Consider the following 13,333-nt stretch of genomic DNA (forward strand, 5'->3'; position numbering starts at 1 on the left):
TAAGGACAGTGCTCAAAGTAACTCTAATATACATTTGCCTTCAGAAATCAAAAATACAGGAAAACCATTTTAACTATAACATTATTAATTCCCCAAACCAAGCAAAATCATGCCTACAAATTTCAAGACAATGGTAGAAGAAAATAAGTTGATCGAGGAATTTAAATGCTCCCATTATTTTGGTCATAAACTAATTCTCATAACTTTATACAGAGCATCTCAAAAGCTTCAGTGCAGTTTTTAAATTAAATTAATTTTACTTTAATAAATTAATTTTAAATTAAGTAGTTTAAATAGGTTATTAAATGATTGAAAAAGCAAAATGTTTTCACTGAAGCAGATTTTGAAGTCAACCTTTAATTCACAGTTTCGATAACAAAGATGCTTTCACCATTTTCTTAACTTTGGACTTGCCACTTCTTTAAGAGAATGCTATTTAAATAACTAACACTTAAGACCAGATTTGCTGATTCTTTTACTTCTGAACTATTAAAAAGTGTTAAGGGGGGTGGCTAGGTGGTGCAGTAGATAGAGCACTGGCCCTGGAGTACCTGAGTTCAAATCGGGCCTGAGACAATAATTACTTAGTTATGTGGCCTTGGGCAAGCCACTTAACCCCATTGCCTTGCAAAAACTAAAAGTGTTATGGTAAAGCTTGAAGACAACCTAAAATAATATATACTAAGTGAGGAATCAGATCTATCCCTCCTCAGCTTCATGTCTGGCCAATGTACAAGCAGTTTGAGATGGTGGAGAAGGCTAAAAACTACACAAACATTGTTTCTCTATCTTACATATAAACTATGTCCTATTAATCATCAACAATAAAATTGGTTGATTCATGTATGTACCCCATCCTGCCAACCAGAACCAAGTTCAATTCAATTCAATAAGCATTTATAAAATGCCTAGTAAATAGTAGGCACTGATCCTAGGTAGTGGAGGACACAAAGATAAAAACAAAATAATTTCTGTCTTCAAGGAATTTACACCTTGCTGGGAGAGTTAGAAATTAATACATACACAGATAAGGAAATATAAAACATAGACCATAATACATACAAACTTGGGGCACCAAATGGTCAAATGGTTTTCCAATCTTCCTTTCCAAGAATATACTCAGGAACCCTATAATTTCTATAGCTTCTACCTTAAGAAAGAAATTCTTATCTGTTATTTTCCTCATGCCTACAAACATTCCCAGGCATCCTTTTAAAAACCAAAAATGCAAAAAACTTTCACTTGACTATGTCATCCCTTCAAACTATGATTATACATCCCTCTTGCCTTTCAGAGCTAAATTCATATAAGCTATCTAAACCCAATGGTTTTATTTCTACACCTCTCATTTTTTCCCACACTTTAAAACCTGTCTTTCAACTCCAGCTGAACTTGGTGTCTCCAAGGTTCCAAATGGTCTCTTACCTGCTAGTTACCATGGACATCTCAGTGCCTATCCTACCTGTCTTCTCTATAATCATGCCCCATCCTAAATTTTCTTTTCTCTAGTTCTTCTGCTACCTATCTCTCCATTTTCACTGAAATATTCATGTCCCAATCTCTAACCTTGTTTATCTTACAAAGCTCTGTGCTAGACTCTCTTTTCTTTACATAAACCCTCTCTCAATGAGCTGATCAACTTCTATCAGTTCAATTATCTGATTCCCAAATAAAGCACAACCAACCCTAACCCCTTGAGTTATATAACCAGTCATAAACTTCCAAAATAAAGTCATTCTTTTATTGTCTAAACATGATCTTTCTCCAAGCTTCCCTATTTTAAATTATAGCACCATCATCTTTCCAGTCCTTCAGTTTAGTAAACTTGGAGTAATTTTCAATTCATTCCACTGCCTGATCCTTCATATTCAATCACCAAGTTTTGCCGATCCTGCCTTAAGAACATCTCCTGCATCCACTGCTTTGTCTTCCCTATTCAAAAGGTAACCTACCTAAATAACCTTCCTAAACACAAGTTTAACCAAGACACTCCACAGCTCAAAATCCTTCAGTGGATCCCTATTACCTGTAAGATAAGACTATCATTCAATACCTTCACAGTCTGACTCTCACCTACTTTTTCTACCTCAAGAACACTACATTCCAGCCAAAGACGACTACAATAACCATTTCTGAAATTCAATACTCAGTCTCTCACATCTGTACATAAGTCATCCTTATACCTGAAATGCACTTCCACATACCTCCACATAGTATCTTTAGCTTCCTTCAAGGTTCAACTCAGCTATGTAAATAAAGTTTCTTCTAATCTCCCAGTTATCAGTATCTGTCACTCTTATGCCATTGTAGGATGTTCCAATTATACCATTATTTATGTATATTTGATGTAGCCCCTCCCCCAAAAGAATTCAAAGACATTTGAAGGCAGGCTCTAGTTCATTTTTGTCTCTGTATCCCCAGAAGAGCACCTAGCAAATAGCAAATATTTAATAAGCATTTGTTGAACTGAACTTACATAATTCTTTATGTTTCCTCTTTTAAATGATGACATTCTGAAGGTCTAATGCCTAAATCTATGATAATACCTATCCATTCACCTAGTTCTAGAACTCACTTTAAAAAGAGTTTAAAGTCAAAGCTGCTAACAATAGACTTTTCACTAATTTCGGAGTATAAGAAATCTTAATCGTATGGTTATTTAAGACTTACCTGAAGGTAATATTTTTTCTCTTTAGCCACCGAAATAAATGGGAGAATGAATAAAGCTTTCTTACGCATTTCCAAAACCCTCTTCAGAATCAGTAATTCAGCAACGAGGGTCTTTCCAGCACTCGTTGGAGCTAAAAGAACATGACTATTTTAAAAGTCAAAATAAGTAACACTTTTATTATAGTTATCTTAAGCAAACCTTCAGGTTAAGGCTGGCATCAGTAAATTTAAGATAGTAATTTGAAACAATATGCTGAAATACAATTGATGAGCTAAGAATATGAAGCCAAAAAAGAGGAAATATCATGTATTAACATACACTAAATAAGAATACAGATAGTATGCCATGAGCCTGACATTTAACTAAAACACATTTAAAGAATTTAAAATACTTTATGTATAGTAAATTAATTCATTCATCTTTAGGTCACCACATTGAAATAATTAAATGAATCCCAGATCCAAAAAAGGAAGACTAGTATTAAATAACTTCCCATAGCTATTATAGCAACTCATTAGAAGTTAATTACATCTGCTTCTGAACATGTGTTTGAGAAAACACTACAGCCTATGAAGTTGCTTAACATGCTATTTTCTATCTTCATAAAGTCTTTAAAATAAGTTAGATAGCAATTAACAAAGTTGAGTACCTGAATAAACTAAATTCCTTCCTTCCAGGACCTGTCCAAGCAAGAGACATTCCGCTTGCCATTCAAACATCTGAACTACACCAAAACTTTTATATTTCTCCAGAACTGCTTTGGGAAGCCCCCAGCTTGCCAGGAGCAATTTGTCTATTTGGTCATCAGGAATTACCACTTGTCTGCATGGTCCTTTTAGGGAAAAAAAGCAAAACAAACAAAAACAAAAACAAAATCAGTGATTAATGGTGGAATAGAAGTTTCAAAGACATAGACCCTTATAGCACAAAAGAGTCAGCTAATATAAAAAGGTTGTGACTGGCCCAAGTTTATACTTCCCATCACTGCCACTCCTGGACCAAAATACTAGTTCCTTGTCTAGAGTTCTTTGGCTCTTATTATGGTTGAGGATAAAAAGAGAAATATAAAAATAATAAAAGACAGTGTCATAGCAATTGAAAGAGCAAGAAATTTGGAAGCAGAGGATCTGCCTTCAAATCCTAGCTAATACTTTGTGATAATGAGCAAATCAGTTTCCTCATCTTCAAATTAAATGGTTAGAATTAGATGACTTCTAATTTCTCTTCTAGTTATGGTATGTTAGCATCACAGATTTAGAATAAAATGAAGATTCAGAAATCCATTTATACAAATCTGGAGCATTTATTTATGATTTGTTTTTATTAATTTTATTTTGCATTTATTTTTATTATATTTATTTTTCAGCATTTTCCTATCTTGCCTATATTTGTCTTTATTAACTTTATGTTCATACTGTATATATTTTTATATGTACTTATTAATCATTATGCAAACCCAATGGGAGTAAAGGATTATTTCCATTCTTTGTACCTGTATTCCTAGGGTCAATCAAAGGACCTAGAACAAAGCAGAGATGATGAAAGGGGTTGAATAACTATCCTAAAAAGAAAGCCTGAAGAACTAGAATATTTAACCTGGAGAAGAGAAGATGGGATTGGATAGGTTGACCAGGGGATAAACTTGGCTTTCTGGTCATGGGAGTCAGTACTGGGAGCCACAGATATGTTATAAAAGAGGAAAATTTTCAGCTTGATGCTAGGAAAATTTTATTAACAATTAGGAGCTGTCCTGAAGTTATATGAACTGCTTCTGCAGCTAGAAATCCTTCAGACAGAGGCTGAATAACATGTCTATAGTAGGGATTCTTTTTGTGTATGAGTCAGACTTGATGGAAGGGGTAAGGTCCCTTACAACTTTAGAACCTGAGAAAACAAAACCAGGGAAAAGTCAAATGTCACGCAATAGAGTTCTGACCTTGGTAGGGAAGGCCTGAACTGGTCTCAAGACATTGCTAGTCCTATGACCCTGGGCAAGTTACTTAACTTTTCAATTTCCTAAAATAGAGATCTTAAGAGCACCTGCCTCATAAGGTTGTCCTGAAGATCCAATGAGACAACAAATGACGAGTGCTTGCAAACCTTAAACAATTGTATAAATGCAGCTATTATTGCTATTACTAACTGGACATCCAGAGAGGAAGTGGTAGAGTCAGAATGCAAACCCCTGAAATGAAGCATTTTCCTCTGCACTCATTTCTTCCCATACATAAAAAAGGGACTTTTGCAACAGATTATGAATTTTTTTTTTAGGTTTTTTTTTTTTTGCAAGGCAATGGGGTTAAGTGGCTTGCCCAAGGCCACACAGCTAGATAATTATTAAGTGTCTGAGGTCGCATTTGAACTTGGGTCCACCTGACTCCAGCGCAGGTGCTCTAGCCACTGTGCCACCTAGCTGCCCCTAGATTATGAATTCTTAATATGATTACTTGTCAAAATAACATTTTTAGATGTCTGGAGTGAAACTATATATTAGAGTGAAGTAAGTAGAGGCAAGAAACCAATGGATGCTGTCTACAAGCCAAGTGAAATGAGAAAAAGTGAACTCTGCACAATTGCAAGGAAACATCGTGGTTTAAAAGATATGAAAAGATACCCTTCCCCTGCTTTGCAGAGGCGGGTTGGGGTCCAAGGGTATGAAACATTGCATCTATTTTCCAGATGTTTTCGATGGATGGATCAGCTCTGCTGTGTTTTTTCCCCGCGTCCTCTTTTACGTGTCCTTTAAAAATGTTCTTAGTTATATGAAACTGTTCTTCGAAAATGGGTTGGAAGAGAGGAAACAGGAGGAAAAGAGACTAATAAAGTCCCTTACAGCAAGAGAAAAGAGGAGGAGAGGGAGGAGGGCAAGAGATGGCAGGAAGCCGGGGGCGAGGCTGAGGCTGTGGCGGACGCTCCCGCAGCTCCGCGGAAGCGCCCCCGCCCGGGCCGCAGTACCTGGACAGCCGAGGCCGCTCCTCCGCAGGCCGCCCGCCAGGCCCGGGGGCGGGCTGAGCACCGGGCCCACGGCCCCGACGCTTCCGCCGCTTCTCCCGCCGCCGCCGCCGCCGCCGCAGACCAGCAACGAGTCCGAGCCGGGCGGCGACGAGCGCCGCCGCTTGGCCGCCCGCCCCGTGAGCTTCATCGGCCCGGCTTCTCGTCGGCCCCCGGCAGGAGCCGGCCTTCCCCGCGTCCCGGCAGCGCGCCGCCGCCGGCTTCCCGCCCGCCGTTTCAAATGCAGACCTCCCAGCCGGGCCCGGAACCACCGAGTTGAGCGGACGCAGCCTCCTCGCGGCTAGAGAGGCGGTGGAGGATTGGGTCGCGTCTTTGAGAGGGAGGTTCCCCGGCTCTGGCTCTTCTCACCTTTCCCGACGTCACCTAGACCGAGGGCTGGACCCGCAGTCCCACTGCCCCGGTCTGGGCCTGATTGTCTGCCTCAGTTTCCTGTGGTGTGAAATGCCGTCGCGACCCAGCCCCGGCTTGTGGGGAAGGTGGTAGAGCCCTGGGCAAGCCCGGGCTGCTGAGCAAGCAGCTGCCGGCGTTCCCGGCCCGGCCCCCAGCGGACCTGCTCAGGCCGGCTCTGTCTTTGGAGCGCTAGGTCAGCCTTGAGCCCCAGGCCTGTTTGCCCTTCCCAGAACTGCGCGAGTTAAGGCCGGGGACTAAGCCCGGGCCAGCTCCGCCACTCTCCCTTAGGAAGCACTCAAGAGTAACGTGGGGATCTTCAGAATAAGCTTGGATCACGAAACAAAGTTACCGGTGAAGCTTTAATCACCGAAACCAGCGCCGCTGCGGAGGTCCGCTCAAGCCGCGGTCCGAGGAAGTTAGTGTCGAAGGAGCCTGTCAGTTACTGCCCTGTGGATACAAAGTATCCAGGGGCAGCCGCTTCAAGTCCGGCCGGCTGCGGGGAGCGCCGGCCGGGGGTCAGGAGGGCCTGAGCTCAAATCCGGCCTCGGACACTTAATAATGACCTAGCTGTGTGGCCTTGGGCGAGCCACTTAGCTCCACTGCCTTGCAAAACCTAAAAAAAAAAAACTAAAGAATATGCCTGAGTTGCAGCTGCAATGTGGTTCACGGTCCCTCTTCCAATGGCTGTGTATCCGTCCCTATCCCCCTTTCTCAATTGAAACCTAGTTTGACCTAGTTAGAGTTTGAAGCCACTTTCTCCCAGGCCTGTTTTTTTTTTGTGTGTGTTTTTGCAAGGCAATGGGGTTAAGTGGCTTTGCCGAAGGCCACACAGCTAGGTCATTATGAAGTGTCCGAGACCGGATTTGAACTCAGGTACTCCTGACTCCAGGGCTCTATCCACTTCGCCACCTAGCCGCCCCCAGGCCTTTTTTAAAGTACTTGCCATTACCGAATTGCCCCAGGAAAAACCATGCTAGCCTTCCCCCCGCCCCCCCCCACTTTCCCTTAGGAAGCAGAGAGGAGTTACCTAATAACCTTTAATCACTAAAACAAAGGATTTATCGATTGACTTACTGAGACTCAATTGAGCCACAGCCTGAGGTAATTGCAGGGTGTTGTTTTCCTTTCTCTCATTAATCTATTAAAGAAAGAGACTCCTTCAGTACTAACGGTTTCTTGTTGCTTTACCTCTGAAGAACTAAAGATACCAATGTTATCACCAGGAGCAGGATGGACAGGCAATGGCTGGTGTGAACAGACTATAAACACATAAGCAAGAAGGAACTCTGAAGAGACTGGAGTGGAGAAAAACAACACAGAGATGTTTCCATAAAGAGTGAGGGACAAGGGCTGGACAGCCAGAGAGTTGAGAGAAAATAAGTTAGGCCTCCAGCCCATTTGGGGAACATTTTGTGATAAACTTTTGGAAGAACCTAAGGGTTGCATTGATAATCAAACTCCCAAGAAAATGAGACTATAGATCTGTTTGTGTATTTTCACTCCTAGGACTGTGTTTGGCACCATATAAGTGTCTAATAAATTCTTTTTGACTCAATTTAAAGTTTTTATAGACTAGTTGCATTCCATGGGCGAGGTAGTTTGGGCAATCCTTTCTACTCACTAAAACCAGTCTATTTCCTACCTCCTTCCTCTTGATGACTCCAGATAAATCTGATCTAGTTTATTAACACACTGTGTTCAAATGGGATGCTTCCTGTTCAATATTTCTATCTTCATTGACTTTGAGGTATTCCAAAAGTCTCAAGGTTTTGGAATTTTTTGCTCATATGCTAGTGCTTAGCATATCAACAGACTGACTAATGCCTCTCATCTTCTGGGATGGCTGGGCATATAACTGAGGACTACTTATCTGAAGGAGCAAGAATGAGGGGGAGAGGGAGAGTGAAGCCAGGGTTTTATGACTAAAATACCCAAGTGGATTTGTGATTGCGTTTTTTGTTTTGCAATTGTCCTCCAATGTGAGTTGTCCTGATGTGATATTGGTCAGCTAGTCTAGTTTTGTAGATGCCAATTCCCAGGTCTAAATTGTAACAGATACGTGGCACAGTGGATTGAACATGTAGCCTGAAGCCAGGAAGACTCATTTTCCTGAGTTCAAATCTGACCTTAGACCCTTATTCCCAGTGTACTCCTGGATAAGTCACATAGTCCTATTTGCCTCAGTTTCCTCCCCTGTAAAAATGAGATAGAGAGGGAAATAACAAACCACTCCAGTATCTTTGCCAAGAAAACTCCAAATGGGATCTCAAAGAGATAGACATAACTGAAAAGCAACTGGACAACAGCACTGCAGATGCCTAGAGAGAAAGGTTGTTCGTCTTTGTATTTCCCATTACATTTAAGTCCCAGTGCTTAACACTTGAGTAGACACTCAGTAAATATCTATTGAAGGAACAGGAAAGAGGTTTGTACAACAAAGTCAGTTTAATAAATGGCAATGGGATTCTATTCATATTCTATTCACAAAGATCTACTTGGCCTAGAATTGAATATATCCCAGAATCTGGAGGAGAGGTCATCAAATGTCACACACTAAAACTGGAGGTTCACAGAAATGTAGCTAACAGCTATCTGCAGAAATAACCAATCAACCCCTCAACTGAGGGGGGGGGGGGATGTGTAAAGGTGGTGCTAATAAGATTAGGGTATCTCGTGAAAAATGTGACAAATATAAAACCAATCAATAGCCTAAACATTATATTTGCCATGAAGACAAAACAGAGGTAGTGGTTTCCATGTAGACTATTCTTAAGAATGTCAATGTTTATCCAGCCCTATCCAAGGGAGAATATGTATTCCAGTCACTCTACTGGACCAGGATTTATTCTCTACCCAGATCAGATGAAATATCCCCAAAGAGGTCCCCATTTCCCCTCTAAGAATGTTTATTGAAACTCTGATTTTTTTATGTCAATCTTGAAAATATTCATTTAAAAATCCCTTTAAGAGCTTCAAATGAAGGGATAAACTTATTTTATAATTCATAGTGGTTCACTTATATTGGTATGCTGTGCTGGGTAAAATGCCAAACCAAATTAAACTTCAAACTTAGCAATGCACACAATGTTCAACTCAAACTGACTACTAATTTGTGCCTGCTCACCACTGATATTGATAACAATGTGTTACACGTGTTCTAACTAATTCAAGAAAAGAGAAAGGTTTCTGAGTAAGTTTTGACATCTATTTCTCTTCTCTCACAGGTCCACACACCACTGCACCTCACAACAGATGCAGGGTTTTCACCTACACAAATGTGAATTTGATCAGTATGTTAATATATATCAACAGATGCTTGCACACTGGGTGTTTAGAGCCAAATGATTAATGGCAATAGAAATAATCATTTTGTTTTACATATTTTTGCCTTTGTATCCCCACCATTTTATCACAGCATCTGGCATGTATAAACAAAAGTGAATGAATGAATAACAGTGTTAAGATGTACAAAATTCTTCCCTGCAACTACCTGTTGCCTTCAGGTTAAAATAGGTGAAGTTTAAACTGAGGTTCACTTCTGTTGAAGATGCATCCCATTCTTGCCATACTCCAAAAGATGTGTCAAAGATCTACCATAATGATTATGATATGATGAAAACATTAAGCGATCTCTCCATGTACCCAGGTCTAGATGACCACAGTCAGTAACAAGCATTTATTAAGACTTACCAGGGTAAAAAACTCACATGTTCCAAAATATTTATAGCAGCTCTTTTCCTAATGGCAAAGAATTGGAAATTTAGGAAACACCCTTCAATTGGGGAATGGCTAAACAAATTGTCCTATATGAATGTGATGGAATACTATTGTTCTATTTTTTATTTTTTTATTTTTTTTAGGTTTTTTGCAAGGCAAATGGGGTTAAGTGTCTTGCCCAAGGCCACACAGCTAGGTAATTATTAAGCGTCTGAGACCGGATTTGAACCTAGGTACTCCTGACTCCAGGGCCGGTGCTTTATACACTGTGCCACCTAGCCGCCCTCAAATACTATTGTTCTATAAGACATCATGAGGAACAAGACTTCAAAATAGCCTGGAAAGACTTGAGATAATGCGGGATGGGACTTCAAAATGCAAAGTGAAGTGAGTAGAACCAGAAGAATATTGTTCTGGCCAGCAGCAATGTTGGGTGATGATCAACTATGTTGGACTTGTTCATTTCAGCAATACAATAATCAAAGACAATTCTAAAGGACTTGTAATGGAAAATAACATCCATATCTAGAGATGCAAATGTGGAGTTTAAATGCAGACCAAAAATTACTCTTTTAACTTTTAAAAGTTGTCTTAGGTATTATGGTTTTTTCCCTAATTTTTTTTCTATTTCTATTTGATTCTCCTTTCGCAACATAATTAATATGCATCTGTGTTTAGTGTGTATGTCTAAGATTGTGTTTTTTGTCTGGGGGAGGGGAAAGGGAAGGGAGGGAAGGAGAAAAATGTAAAACTTGAAACCTTGCAAAAAAATGATTGCTGAAAACTACTGTTGGATATAGTTGGAAAAATAAATTTTAAAGTTTTTTTTAAAAAAAACGGAAAAAGACAACTCCTTGGGGCTGCTAGGTGGCATGGTGGATAAAGCACCGGCCCTGGAGTCAGGAGTACCTGGGTTCAAATCTGGTCTCAGACGCTTAATAATTACCTAGCTGTGTGACCTTGGGCAAGCTACTTAACCCCATTTGCCTTGCAAAAACCTTTAAAAAAAAAGACAACTCCTTTCAAGGAACTCTCAGTCTAATGGTTTAGTTAGTCGGCAAACCAATATAGATAGATATCTAGATATCAGATAGATGGATGGATGGATAGATGATGGATGATAGTTTATAGATAGGTAACAAATTGGTTAATCAACAGAAGTAAGGTGCCAGCATTAAGGGAGATCAGGAAAGGCTTCTTGTTAAAGGTGATATTTATCTAAAACTCCAAAGAAGCCAGAAAGTGGAGATGAAAAAGTCAAGGGTCACCATAGCTAGTCAGCATGGGTGTGGAAGAAATATAATAAAACTACAACAGAGTAATGATCTAAACTGGGCAAGACAACCAGTGTAGGATCTGGGAGCACAAGACCTTTACAATTCAGGATCATGGTAGGTACAGATTAAAATCCATTTGATAATGTTGGTCCATAAGCCAGTGAAAAAAAATGTCAAGAAGTGAGAAAATGCCAATTGCTCATGGTTAGGTCAAGTTAATATAATAAAAATGACAATTCTGCCCAAATTAAATTACTTATTCAGTGCCATACCAATCAAACTACCATGTAACTATTTTACTGAGCTAGAAAAAAATAGTATCAAAATTCATCTGGAGCAAGAAAAGGTTGATAAAAGCAAGGGAACTGAAGAAAAAAAATGTGAAGGAAAGTAGCCTAGCTCTTCCCAATCTAAAACTATACTATAAAGTGACAGTCATCAAAACTGCCTGGTACTGATTTAAAAATGGAGTTTTTTCTCCACTGGAGATCAGTAGATTAGGATAGGTTTAAAAGAAAACACAGTAAATGACTACAACAATATACTGTTTGACAGATCCATAGACATCAGCTTCTAGGATAAGAGCTCACCATTTGACAAAAATTATTGAGAAAACTGGAAATACTGTGACAAAAACTAGGCATAGCCCCACATCTCATACTCTTTACCAAAATAAGGTCAAAATACCCATATAGGGTATATAGGTATAGGATTTAGACAAAGGACGACACCATAGATAAATTAATAGTCCAAGAAATACTCTAGCAGTTCTATGGAAAGGGGACAAATTTATGACCAAACAAGAAATATAAACTGCAAAATGAGTGATTTTGACTACATTAAATTAAAAAGATTTTATATTAATAAAATCAATGCTGCCAAAATTAGAAGGAAAGCAGAAAGCTGGAAAACAATCTTTCCAAACAGGAGTTCTAGGCACGGCTAGGCAGCACAGTGGATATAGCACCGACCCTGGAGTCGGGAGTACCTGAGTTCAAATCCAACCTCAGACACTTAATAATTACCTAGTTGTGTGGCCTTGGGCAAGCCACTTAACCCCATTGCCTTACAAAAACTAAAACAAAACAAAACGAAACCAAATAGAAGTTCTGATAAAGGTCTCATTTCTAAAAGATAGAGAATTGCATCAAATTTATAAGGTTACAAGTTACTCCCCAATAGATAGATGATATTCATAAAAGAATATGAACAGACAGTTTTCAAATGAAGAAATTAAAGATATATATATATAATCATAGGAAAAAATGCAAATTAAAACAACTATGAGGTATCATCTCACACCTATCATATTGGCTAAAATGAGAAAAAGAGGAAGATGATCTTATGAAAATGAAACATCCTCATATGTTGGAGAGGTTATGGGAGGATTGGGACATCAATACATTGCTGGTGGAGTTGTGAACTGATCCAACCATTCTGGAAAGCAAAATGGAACTATGCCCAAAGAGCAATAAAACTGTTCATTCTCTTTGACCCAGTAATTCCATTTCTAGGCCTATATGCAGAAGAAATAATTTTAAAAAATGGGAAAAGTCTCATGTTCCAAAATATTCATAGCAGCTCTTTTTGTAGTGGCAAGAAATTGGAAACTGAAGGGATGCCCATCAATTGAGGAATGGTTGAACAAGTTATGGTAGATGAAAATTATGAACTACAATTGTTTTATAAGAAACCATAAGTGGTTGGACTCTAGAGAAGCATGGAATGACTCACAGGAAGGATCAGATGCTGGGCAAAGGGAGTAGAACCAAGAGAACAATGTACACATCAACAACAATGCTGGGAGATGATCAGCCTTGAGGGAAGCAGCTCTTCTCAAGAGTTCAGAGAGCTAGGACAACTATATTAGACTAGCTATGGACAATGCTATCTCCATCTAGGGGAAGAAAAACAATACAAAACAAAAAAAAAACAACTTCAGAATCTGATGAACGCTTTATAAAACTTATCTTGTATGTATCTCTTTCCCTTAATCCTAATTCCTCATGCCAAAAATGAGTAATCTGTAAACATGTTGATTAAAAACTATATATGTACAATGTTAACCTGACCACCATTGAGGGGAGGAGGATGGGAAGGGAGAGTGGAAGGAAATTTTATAATTTAAAAATATACATGTGCATATGGATGAATTTCAAAAAAACTTTCATATTTGGAAAAATAAAATATCAATTTAAAAAAAATGTCAAGAAAATGTTGACACTATCATCTTAAGTTTACTGGAGTGTCAGAATATGTACCACTC

The 13,333-nt window shown here is 39.2% G+C and overlaps 1 protein-coding gene across 5 annotated transcripts in view; it reads right to left on the bottom strand.

Annotated features, from left to right (window-relative positions):
- Window positions 1–5,813, bottom strand: part of POLQ (DNA polymerase theta) — a 132,870-nt gene extending 127,057 nt beyond the window's left edge. For all 5 annotated transcript variants that reach the window (XM_074214615.1, XM_074214614.1, XM_074214616.1 and 2 more), the window contains exons 1-3: window positions 5,627–5,813; window positions 3,321–3,503; window positions 2,671–2,801 (exon numbers count right to left, since the gene is read on the bottom strand). In XM_074214615.1, coding sequence (XP_074070716.1) covers window positions 2,671–2,801; window positions 3,321–3,503; window positions 5,627–5,813 — 501 coding nt within the window. The remainder of the gene's footprint in view (window positions 1–2,670; window positions 2,802–3,320; window positions 3,504–5,626) is intronic.
- Window positions 5,814–13,333: the final 7,520 nt, after the last annotated feature.

This window comes from Macrotis lagotis, chromosome 1 (genome assembly GCF_037893015.1).
Source record: "Macrotis lagotis isolate mMagLag1 chromosome 1, bilby.v1.9.chrom.fasta, whole genome shotgun sequence".
Lineage (NCBI taxonomy): Eukaryota > Metazoa > Chordata > Mammalia > Peramelemorphia > Peramelidae > Macrotis > Macrotis lagotis.